A 12,357-nucleotide genomic window follows, 5' to 3' on the forward strand; every position below is an offset into this window, starting at 1 on the left:
CCCTGCAAGATTTTTTCTCTGTTACATCTTTCAACGGTTTTAGTTATTATATGGAATAAAGGCAAATAATTAGTTACAGAGAAATCCTGGTTTGTTTGGGAGATATATATTGTGTTCCCGATCATATCCCAAAACGAATTTTCAATGACTGCTTTCTTATCAGTATCAGGGTATTGCGAAATAATCCAAGTTACAAATTTTTTAAGGTTAGTTTTCGAGAGCTTGCCTTTAGAAAAGGAGAAGTTGTTAGCAGATAAGATTTCTAAAATAGTTGAATATATCTCTCTCTCGGTTTTACTTAGTTTTAATGTACTAAAAATTGTACCCATGTTAATGGTTAGCCCTTCCAGCAGAAAAAACGTGAAAAAAAAGAAAAAAAACCCGAAACCAAAAAGTTTTAGAGCTCCGAAGTTATGCGCGCAATATTAGTTAATACTTACAATTCCTGGGGTCCGAGATCTGTGGAAGGGGTCTGCTGTCGTCAGTTCTTCTCGGAACTTTCTGTCGTTCAGATGTAAGTTTTGAGTGTCGAACTGACCCTCCTGGAGAAAGGATTTTCTAAAACGAAGAGTCCCTTCACAGAAGGAGCGGCTTCCCAAACAGGCAATCACAGAAAACCCCAGGGGGGCTTCGTTGCTCAACCGACGGATATCGCCTCTGGGGGAGTCCGTTGTCCGAAGTCGTTGGGCGCCACTTTAATAAAGCCTCTTATTTGGCCCTAATCATAAAGCAGAGCACTAGGGCTCAGGAGCTCAGTCCCTGGGTAGGGACCGGGTGCCCGAAGCTAGCTCGCTCATGCCAAGGCCGCAGGGCTACCATCTAGCAAGCATGGTGATTATCAGCTCTACAGTGATTGCAAGCTCTCAGGATTTCAGCTCTGCTTGCTAGGTAGTGGTGCCCTGGGCTTGAGGCTGCAGCAGACGGAGAGAGAGGAGAAGGAGAAGGCGCAGGCTGTTCCACGGAGATGGCTTTATTTGGGGAGGTCCGTGAAGGGTCTCTGCTCTTCTTCTTTCTCCCCTAATGGGGTACAGTACGCTTCTTTTATAGGGTTGGAAAGGATCCAAGCTTGACCAATGGGTAAGGGGTTAACATGACATTGCCTTATAGGGTTACAGAGGTAGGTTAGGGGGTGGAGGACAGAAAAACAGGAATTTTCTTTTGCTGTTTCAGCATTCCTATTGTTCATATCCTCCATGGTGCTTTTCCTAAATCTATGGGGTTTACTACAGTGTTTTACACCTTTGTGAGTGTTCCCCACCTTTGTGAGGGTTCCCCGTGCAGAGAGAGGCCCCAGAGGTGTTTTACACCTTTGTGAGTGTTCCCCACCTTTGTGAGGGTTCCCCGTGCAGAGAGAGGCCCCAGAGGTGTTTTACACCTTTGTGAGTGTTCCCCACCTTTGTGAGTGTTCCCCGTGCAGAGAGAGGCCCCAGAGGTGTTTCACAGAGAGCCAGGGAATTGTGATGTCCCCAGGTGCTGGCAGGGCAGGAGGCACAGCCATGGGGAGCCGGCAGTGCTGGGGTCTCTGTGCTCTGCTCTGTGTCCCTGTGGCACCGGGATGGATCTGAGGGGACATTTCTGAGGACAGGCAGGGGTGGCAGTGGCAGCCCCAGGGTGTCCCCAGGAGCTCTGAGATGCAGGGCTGGGATCAGCCCCTTTTCCTCCAGCCCAAGCAGAAGCAAATGGTTGGGATCAGAAAGGCTGACGCTTCTCCTCCTCCCCCTGCTCCTTTCTTGCTGGCCTCGGGGAGCTGCTGCAGGGCAGTGGGGCCTTGAGTGCCCATTGTCCTGCTCTGCCATGTGCCACAGTGGCACCTTTGTGCTCCCCAGCCATCCCAGCCCTGGCCCTGCTGCTCACACAATGGTCTCTGTCTGAAGGGACCTGGAACGAGCTCCTGCATTATTCACTGCATTTATTGGGATACAATATTTGCAGGCACTTCATTAAATTCTCTTACAATGTCCTGTCATTTTCCCCTGTCTCCTTGCCAATGCCTGGCTCGTACAGATAATGCAGCAGCGACAATGTGGGGTGTGGGGAGGTGGGAAATGGATTTGTTTTCTATAAAAGAGGATAGCTGTGAATGATTTCACTCACTGATCTGGGGATTCTCTCCCTCTCTTCCCCTTTTCCCCTCCAAAAAAAAAGAAAGAAAAAAGAGAGTGAGCTTGGAACACATCATTTTTGGGTAATAGATACAGGCAGTGAATACTCAGGGCAATTTAGTCTGGAGCAAAGAGAAAAGCCTCCAGCTTTACAGCCCAGAGGGGTGTGCAGAGAACAGGATACACAAACAGTCATTTCCTACACTGAGAAATGAACCCCTGCCCCCTCAGCTTCCAGTGTGTTCATAATGCAGCAGATCAGTCTCATTAATTGGTTATTTTTCCTTTTAACGCTCCAAACACTGTGGTGTGAGGAGGGACTGATGGAGCTCAGGCTCTGCTGGCTCAGGCCCTGCTGCTGGCCTGGCACTGCAGGACAGTGCCAGGGATGGCAGGAGCTTTCCTCCAGGTGTGCCTGCACATTGCCAGAAGGGAGACTTTGGCTCAGCACTCCAGACTCTCCAGTGAGCAGGAGGGATGTGGAAGAATAAATACAGTTTTATGCAGTGCAGTTCAGAAAATCAACACTCTGCAATTCCTGCCAGGTTAGATGGGGTTTGGGGTTTCTATCCTATTTAAGGTTAAAGGGTTGTTAAAGGGTGTTTAAGGTGAAAGGGTTGCATCTGAGCCCCTTGGCTGCATTTGAAGCAGCTTCACAAGATCTGCTCTGCTCCAGGCTCTCCCCATCCCTTTGGGCTGTGTCAGGAGGGATCTGTGTGTGCAGGTGAGGCTCCTGCTCTGCTCCCATCCCTTGGGGCTGTGTCAGGAGGGATCTGTGTCTCCGGGTGAGGCTCCTGCTCTGCTCCCATCCCTTGGGGCTGTGTCAGGAGGGATCTGTGTGTGCAGGTGAGGCTCCTGCTCTGCTCCCATCCCTTTGGGCTGTGCTGGCACACTCAGGAGGGATCTGTGTCTCCAGGTGAGGCTCTGCAGCCACACCTGCTTTGCATGAACACAGAATCAATGGATTGCAGTGACAGAGGCAGCCCTCAGTGACTGTGTGCAAACCAGGTTTCATCTCTTTGCCCGTGCATTTGTCTCTCCCTTCATCATCCAAAGGCCAAACACCCAAGGAAAGGTCACTCCTGCCTTGGAGAGGAAAGCAAAGAGTGGGGATGGCTCTGGGCCCAGCTCAGAGCTGTGACTCCACTGCTGGCTGGGAGGAGATCCCTGCTGGGGCCATCCTGGGAGCCACAGAGGGGGAGCCTTGGCCCAGGGCAGGGGGAGCTGCTCACACAGCCCAGTGCCAGACTGTGGGACAGCCACGGTGAGGGGGGCACAAAGAACAGTTCTGGGTGCAATGGTAATGAGGAGCTGCTCAGACAGTACAGACTGTGGGACAGCCATGGTGAGCAGGGGACACAAAGAACAGTTCTGGGGTGGATGGTAAATGAGGAGCTGCTCACACAGCCCAGTGCCAGAGTGTGGGACAGCCAGGGTGAGCAGGGACACAAAGAACAGTTCTGGGGTGCATGGTAAATGAGGAGCTGCTCACACAGTGCTGAGAGCAGGGGCACAAAGAACAGTTCTGGGGTCAATGGTAAATGAGGAGCTGCTCACACAGTGCCAGAGTGTGAGCAGGGCACAAAGAACAGTTCTGGGGTCAATGGTAAATGAGGAGCTGCTCACACAGCCCAGTGCCAGACTGTGGGACAGCCAGGGTGAGCAGGGGACACAAAGAACAGTTCTGGGGTGGATGGTAAATGAGGAGCTGCTCACACAGTGCCAGAGTGTGGGACAGCCAGAGTGAGGGGGGCACAAAGAACAGTTCTGGGGTGCAATGGTAAATGAGGAGCTGCTGACACAGGGCCAGAGTGTGGGACAGCCAGGGTGAGGGGGGCACAAAGAACAGTTCTGGGGTGCCAGGTAAATGAGGAGGTGCTCACACAGTGCCAGACTGTGAGCAGGGCACAAAGAACAGTTCTGGGGTGGATGGTAAATACCTGAGTGTTTGCTGTCTCCTGTGGCAGTAGCATTAACAGAAGCTGGCGACTGCCATGTGCTTTTAATGGGAGTCAAGCAGTGGCGATGGAGCCGTGTTTGCAATAATTCTGTGTTTTCTCAGGAGAATGCTGAGCCTCAGCCTTAACCTTCCCAGCAGTTCATGGCACTTGCAGCTGAGTTATTTGATTAAAATATTATTTTTACCAGCTCCTTGAGAGTGCTGCAGCAATGTGATTTGTGCTCATTGTCAGGGTGTTTGTTGAGGCTCTCAGACAGGATGAACTCTCCATTCATTGGCACTGATGCCAAGAGAACTGTTCTATCCCAGAATAATGGGGCAGAATGTGCAGAAAACCTTCTGCTCGTGCAGCTGCATCCAATGGGAATTACTTGGTGGTTTAGGGAGTTAATCTGCATCCTCTGGCAGTGGGATTGCAGCCCACAGTGCTGCCCAGTCCCTGGAGGAGCTCAGGGTGCATTTACATCAAGGGTCTCTCTGTTCTCCTCCCTCCCAGCACATGCAGCAGCAAGGTTTTATTTCAAATATGTTCCTCTTGCTCAGCCCTTGATAGCTCAAAGTTTTATTATTATATATATATATATATATATATATATAATATTTAAAAAATATTTTTAAAATTATTTTATTTCCTGAGGAATAATCTGACTTACTTTCTCTAACTTTCTAAAGCAGAGCTGCTGCACAAATCCTTCCACCAGTACAGCCAGATTCCCCAGTTTTCCCCTGAAACTCTTGTGCTACAATTTGCTTTTAAAGCCTCCCCAGCACTCGGGAGGCACTGGGGAGCTGGGGCAGGAGGGCAGTGCAAGCTGCCAAGGCTGGGACAAACAGGACTGATGGAATTTTTAAAGTGATTTCAGGTGAATTCTTACCTAAACCTGTTTTTAAAAGCAAAAATAAAAGAAGAAGCTGGGAAGAAGCTGGGAGCTGTAAGGGACGGCCAAGGGCACCCTCAGGCTGTGAGCTTTTGCTGTGTGGCCCAGGTCAAACTGGAGCTCTGCTAACTCAGTTCACTTTGGGAAAGGCACTGAAACAACAGTGGCAATTTCAGTGGCAGGGATTCATTCTGAAGCACCAGAGGAGCATTTAGCTGCAATGAGTGATGAAACTTGACTGAATCAGACAAATGAAATAAGTGACCTCTATCGGGCAAGGTTATACTTGTGGCTGGACTTCTTTCTTAAGCAGATTTGAAGTGCACAGAAATAGGAATTGTGTGTAAGAAGCACATTAAAATACCATAAAAGAGGGGTCTTTGCTCTGGAGCAGGAAGGGTTAAAGGGTGTTCAGGGGGCTGAATGCTCTCTCAGGTCAGGTGCCCACAACTTTGATTTCTCAGTGCCCAGATGTTCTCTGCTGGTCTAATTAAAATGTATTGTTTAATTCCAAACACATGTTTTAAATTAGCTTAATGGCAATGCTCTAGGGGAAATAAATTTCCAGAGTCGTTTTTTCAGGCACTGGACAAAAATGCTGGCCTGCATTATTTGGAAAGGATGTGAGATTTGAAGTGCCCTCCATATTTGCTACCTAAAAGAGATGTCACAGGAATGTCATGGAGTAATTACTTGATGAAAATATGCTTCATTTAGAAAGAATTAAATTGCAGATGATTACCCACCCCTTTGGAAAATGTAAACTGTTTCTTAACAAATGAGGAGTCCTGGTTTTTACTACAGTTTGCTCTTCCATTGGTAACTGTGAAACTTTTCATTTTACTAAATGAAATAATTGAAATAATTCTCAGTGCAATGAAGGCCCTGGAAGGGGAGGGTTTTGCTTGGTCTGTGTCAGAATTAAGGGCCCTGAGGAGCTCTGGGACAGGACAGGGCAGCAGGGACCTGCTCTTACACAAGGTTTGAGTTTCAAACATTAAAGGAACTGGGCTGGGACCGAGCAGGCAAGGGAGGGTTGGAGCGAAATAAATTCTGGAGTGATGAAATTACTTTGGACAACTTAATGAAAAAAACCCGCTCAGATCCCACTGAGCCATTAAATGACTGAATTCCACATGGAAGCACCCATCTCCTCTGACAAGCCTTTGACAAAACTGTTTCTTTATTTTCATGGGGAGTGATTCCTGACCTGAAGATTAAAAAGACTGAGGGGAGAAAGGGGCAGAAGGAGTTATGAGCCCAAGAGACGGGAGAAAATGCATTGAAAATGAACACTGAGGTGCCTGTGCATTTATTAATCCTAAAGGTGGCATTTGGGTAATACTGTAATTGATGCTAAATGATTTGCAGAACAGGCACAAATACTTTTACATCTCCCAATATACATTTTAACGTTTTTCTTTCACATTTAAGCCCTGGTATGATTATAGCAACCCTTCAAAGCAACTGCCTGTTGCCAGGCTGAGCTCTGGGGCTCTGGAAATGGAAACCCCAATGGTCAGCACCCCAAATCTGGGCAAACTCAGCCCAGCATGGGAGTCCTTGGGGCAGGGTGCTTGGGAAGGTATGGGGGCTAACCCTGAGAACTGGGATGTGGATGCTGTAGGATAATCCCAGTGAAATCCTAATTCCATGGCTGGGGGCTGCCCAGGGAGGGAGCAGCATCGTGGTGACCTTGTCCAGGCCCATGGATTCCATGGCAGAGGCGACTGCAGAATAAAATGCATGCCATGGGATTCATTAAAACAGTGCCATGGGATTCATTAACTGTGCCATGGGATTCATGAACAGTGCCATGGGATTCATTAAAACAGTGCCATGGGATTCATGAACAGTGCCATGGGATTCATTCATTAACAGTGCCATGGGATTCATTAACTGTGCCATGGGATTCATTAACTAACAGTGCCATGGGATTCATGAACAGTGCCATGGGATTCATTCATTAACAGTGCCATGGGATTCATGAACAGTGCCATGGGATTCATTCATTAACAGTGCCATGGGATTCATGAACAGTGCCATGGGATTCATGAACAGTGCCATGGGATTCATTAAAACAGTGCCATGGGATTCATGAACAGTGCCATGGGATTCATGAACAGTGCCATGGGATTCACGAACAGTGCCATGGGATTCATTAAAACAGTGCCATGGGATTCATGAACAGTGCCATGGGATTCATTAACTAACAGTGCCATGGGATTCATTAACTAACAGTGCCATGGGATTCATTAACTAACAGTGCCATGGGATTCATGAACAGTGCCATGGGATTTATGAACAGTGCCATGGGATTCATTAACTAACAGTGCCATGGGATTCATTAACTAACAGTGCCATGGGATTCATAAACAGTGCCATGGGATTCATTCATTAACTGTGCCATGGGATTCATGAACAGTGCCATGGGATTCATTAACTAACAGTGCCATGGGATTCATCAACAGTGCCATGGGATTCATGAACAGTGCCATGGGATTCATTAAAACAGTGCCATGGGATTTATGAACAGTGCCATGGGATTCATTAACTAACAGTGCCATGGGATTCATCAACAGTGCCATGGGATTCATGAACAGTGCCATGGGATTCATCAACAGTTAATCCAGGTGAGGCTCCTACTCTGCTCCCATCCCTTTGGGCTGTGCTGGCACACACAGGAGGGATCTGTGTGGTCTGAGGGATCTTTCAAGGTCCTGGGATGCAGAAGCAGCCATGGGGTGGATGCACAATGGAGGTTTGGCCCTGCAAACAGAACAAGTGCTATTTCTGCAGCTGTAGCTGCATCTCATCAAGGTGTGCTTTGCTTCAAAAGCTGCCTGGGTAGGAGTGGGGCTTTGAAGGGGAAGATAAATACTGTAATTAGGGCTGCAGGACAACAAAAGGATTATTCTTACCTATAAAATCATTTGAGTGAAGTTGCTGCAAAGATAATTACACCCAAAACTGCTTGCATGGGTCTCATATTTTCCTTACAAGGACTTACAAGACTCATTGAATATTTATAGGCCTGGAACATGAGACTGGGTGAAATGCAAACCATAAATCCAGTGGCAGTTTATGAAGATGGAATTGCTGCAGTCGCTGGCCAGGCTTGGTGGGAGAGCAGAGCTGTGCTGGGTGTGCCAGAGCTCAGAGCCTGCCTGGGCAGTGCTGAGGCCTCACAACTCCTGGGGCTCCCAAACCACACCTTGGGCTGCCTCCTTTATTCCCTCCATGCCTCCCTTGTGCCACTGTTCCCACATGCAAATGAGCATGCTGCTTCCCAGATGCAGATCTCATATTTATAGATTAAATACAGCCTGAAAAATCATATGTTAATTACATTCTGAGGGTGTAGCAGAATTTCTCACTTGAACATATTTTGTTTTGCTGGGAATAGCACAAATTCCAGATCAATATATTTATAGTTGAAGCTTAGTAATAAATGTATCAGGCTGCAGAAAAAGCTTTCTGATCATTACTATTACTAATCACTTACCATCAGCTCAGTGCTAAGGCTTCTATCCCACATTGTGGATTTGTTTATTTGCTTTTAAAAACCTGCTTTCCTCAGAAGGCAACCTATTGGAGGGGCTGGGGGATGGCTGAGGAGCAAAGCCAGTCAAGCAGGGCATCAGAAATGGGCTGGCAGAGACCTCGGGGAGGTTGTGAGGACCAGGACACCCTGAGGTTGGCCCAGCTGGTTGGAAAACTCCTTTTGTATTCCCTGTGCAGGTGCCCTGCCCTGTGTGATGCTGGAGATCCCTTGCAGGGGCTCCAGTGTGAGCACAGGCAGGGCCCTGGGGCTCCCAGCCCTCCTGGAACTCCCAGCTGCAGCCTCAGCCCATGGCAGGGCCCCCCAGCAATGCCTGGGGCAAATAAATGTGCTCAGAGGGGAGGGCAGCAGGGCTGGGGTTAAATCTGGCTTTGTTTGCCCTGGGGATGTTACTGAGGGGCTGAGCAGCCCCAGCACAAAACAAGGAGGGAACTGGGGAGAAATCAATACACAGCATTCAAACTGCTTTCTTGTTTATTGTACCAGAACCTTGCAAAACATCAAAAATAGAGAAGAAAGCTTAAAATACACTGTGAACTTCATTATTACAAAGAAAATCTGACACAACAGCCACTGGATCAACAGAACAGGCTCTCCTTGGGGCAGGTTTGAGAGCACACAAAGGTTCCTAAGAACAAGTCATTACAAATATGCCCCTCGTTTTTTTTTTTTTTGTTTTTTTTCTCTAGCTGCAAGTCCTTGGATGAACAATTAGAGCCTCAGAGCTGTGTCCATAATCCCTGGGCTGGCAGGGATGAGCAGTGTGCACTTTAGGCAGAGATCAGGCTCACTTTCAGACAAGGCTGCTGCATTCTATTGAAATACATCCTGGAAAGCCACAAATAAGAACAGTACCAAAACACACAGCAAACTGAAAATACCTCCAGCCCCCATCCCTTCATAAATCTTTCAATAAATAAGCAAATCCCAGAGGTACCAAAGGAGCTGGCAAAGCAAGAGGTAGTTTGTGTAACCAAGCATCTCTGGCATGCTCTGGCAGCTGGGCCAGGGCAGGATGCAGGCTCAGGAGAGCTGGGCTGCTCTGAGGGGCTGCCCAGAGCCCCCTGTGCCCTCCCTGTGCCCTCCCTGTGCCCAGGCTGGCTGTGGTGCCTGGGATGCCCCTAATTCATGCTCTGTGTGTGCAGCTGGGCTGCAGCAGGTGTGAGAGTGGCTGGGGCTGCAGGGCTGGGATGCAGCATGGGCAGAGCCTTTCCTGGGAGCTCTGTGTGCCAGGAGTGCCCTGGGAGGGCTCAGAGCAGCCATCCTGGCACTGCCCAGGGCTGCCCCTCCTGCCCCAAGCTGGGCCTGAGGCAGCTCTGCCCACGGGCTGCTCAATGCAGTAACAATGTGTGGCTGTTGGTCTAGAGAGAGCCCAGGAAAGCCCAAGCCTGGCCACAATCCCACCACCAAAGGGCTCTGCTGGCTCCTGCCAGCTCATCCCTGCAGCCTCTGCACAAGGCTCTGGTAGGTTTTCCTTTCCCCCTCCCAGGAATGATGCTTCTCCACGTACTCCTTGGCCCTGCTCACAATCTCCTTCTCCAGAATGGGGTCATTCATTAAACCCTTGGACAGTGCAACAAACTCCTAAAAAAATGAAAAGAAGAATCAGTTAAAATGTCTTTGAAAAGGTCCTGATGATACTGCAATAGCTGGTACTGCCCAGCTGTGAGGCTATAAATGGAGCTGTCCTGAGTCCCTTCTCAAGGTCAAGTACCATACTTTATGTACAAAAAATGATCAATAAATAACAAAATTATTACTTTACACAGCCCTCCAACTAAGACTTTAAAAATCAAAGACAATTCACATTTCATGACACAAAATTTGTCTGCCTACCCAATGGCTGGGAAGTCAGGCTGGTTGTAAATGAATTGCCTGTTCTGCAAGGAGGACAACTGGCATCAGAGGTTTGAGCTCAGCTCAGCTAAACTTTCACCTCATTGTGAATGTCATGGTAGGACTGAGGAAGTGCCAAGACAAACACAGGGTAAGGTAGGAGCAGCATGCAGCACCTGGGCAGAGACAGAGACAGCAGGGTCAGCCCAACAAACACCACAAAAACCCCACATATTCCCTTTAACTTCACTGGGCAAAACACCCAGAGAGCTCAGAGCTCACAAGTGTCCTCTGCCTGCTCCTCTGCCTCCCATTGACTTCAGGCAAGAGAAATTGTGAACTTCAAACACTTGAAGGGAGATCTGATGGCTGAACTAATGTGTTCTGAGCAGCTGCTCTGATTTTCCATCAAGAGATGGCTTCCAATGCTTCAGCTTGATTACAAATATGCTCAGATGTGTGCAAAGCAGGGCTGGGTGCAGCTCAGGGAGCAGCTCTGGTGTCCCTGGGAAATGAGGATGATGTATTAGCACAGGATGGGCAGGGCATGGGGGGACACAGAGCATGGGAGGAGGAGATCCATTATTTAACACACAAATAATGCCAGCTGTGGAGGGAGATAGCCCAGCTAAGAGCAGAGTTCACATCAGCATCAGGTCAGGGAGACAGCTGTCCTTGAAAAGCCAAGCACCCAGAGTGCCCAAATGCCCCCAGAGCTGTGAACTCTGTGGTTGAACTCTGGGTTTCTGGGTGAGCTTTGCTGCTGCAGAGCACAGGGCACAGGGACCCTGGGCCACACTGATGGGGAAAATCAAACACCCAGAGCCACAGAGCACTGCAGTGCAAGGCCTGCAGCCAGGTAAGAGAATGGGGAGATTTCATCACACACCTGAGCAAGGAGCTCTCATTCTCCCAGCTGGTGCTGAGCTGGGCTCTGGGGAGCTGTGCCCACCTGCCTGGGGCTGCTCTGACTGGGATTTCAGCCCCTGCCCTGCCAGGTTGTGTCTGCCAGAGCTGACCCAGCCCCACAGACACCACAGGAAGGGGGGAAAGTCTCACCTGACCTCTGCTGCCTTCATCCAGTTGCCTGGAAAGTCACAGTGATAAATACTGGTCCCACTGAACCACATCCCCAGCTTTAATTTTATGCCTCTGTGGAGGATTTTATTTAAAGTAATGTTTAAAAGTAATTTATGTAAATTACCTAAGAGCAGAAGCAGCAATGTAACATTTCTTGACAGGTAGTCCTATTAGCATTCTTTTAAGTTGTGGATATGGAGGACAAAAACTTGGAAACATGTAAATGATAGAAGAAATGAGATCCTTATTCACAGTTACAATACTTAGGGCTGAGGATAATTTCAGGAAAAAATGCCAAACTGAGTCCAAAGTCTTAAATTTGAGAAAATGCAGAAGAGAGAAAAAGCAAATGGAAAAATCCCAGGAGGTGGCAAGTAAGGACTTCCCAGCTTCATCCTCCTCCTCCTCCTCCTCCTTGTGAGCCCCCACAGGCCACTGCCATCCCTGGGGCTCATGTGGGTGTGAGCCCTTGGGTCAGGTGTGGATGCTGAGCTCCAGGGAGCAGGGAGTTCATGTCCCAGGTGTCCCCCTAAGCACAGGGCCTTGCACTGCAGCTGGGCTTTGTGCTCAGTCTGGATCTACTGCAAGGATCAGACCTGCACAGCCCTGAGCCCTGCAGGAAACCCAGCACTGCCCCTTGCTTCTCCAGGGGCCTGTGACACAGGGAATGAGCAATGACAGGGAGGCAGCACCTCTCCAGCACCTCTCCAGCAGCTCTTCTGCTGGGTTTGGGATATTTGCACAAATATTTGTGCACTCCCATATTTTGTTGTAGCTTCAGTTTTGGTGAAAGAGGGGTCAAAGCCACAATGTCCTTTCAGTAAGAAAAGCCAGGGCATGGCTTGCAGCAGCCCAAGTGAAGGAGGTGATCTCTATCCTAGCCTGCTACCTGGGGCCATCCATGCCTCCAAGAGAGCTTTGTTCCCACCCAGGAGTGGG

At 48.8% G+C, this 12,357-nt stretch overlaps 1 protein-coding gene across 2 annotated transcripts in view; it reads right to left on the reverse strand.

Annotated features, from left to right (window-relative positions):
* Nucleotides 1–8,958: 8,958 nt before the first annotated feature.
* GLT1D1 (glycosyltransferase 1 domain containing 1) overlaps nt 8,959–12,357 on the reverse strand; it is a 40,087-nt gene continuing 36,688 nt past the window's right edge. For both annotated transcript variants that reach the window (XM_077187986.1, XM_054645921.2), the window contains one exon: nt 8,959–10,086. In XM_077187986.1, the coding sequence (XP_077044101.1) occupies nt 9,937–10,086 (150 nt within the window). In that variant the 3' untranslated portion in view covers nt 8,959–9,936. The remainder of the gene's footprint in view (nt 10,087–12,357) is intronic.

This window comes from Agelaius phoeniceus, chromosome 18, assembly GCF_051311805.1.
Source record: "Agelaius phoeniceus isolate bAgePho1 chromosome 18, bAgePho1.hap1, whole genome shotgun sequence".
Taxonomy (NCBI): domain Eukaryota; kingdom Metazoa; phylum Chordata; class Aves; order Passeriformes; family Icteridae; genus Agelaius; species Agelaius phoeniceus.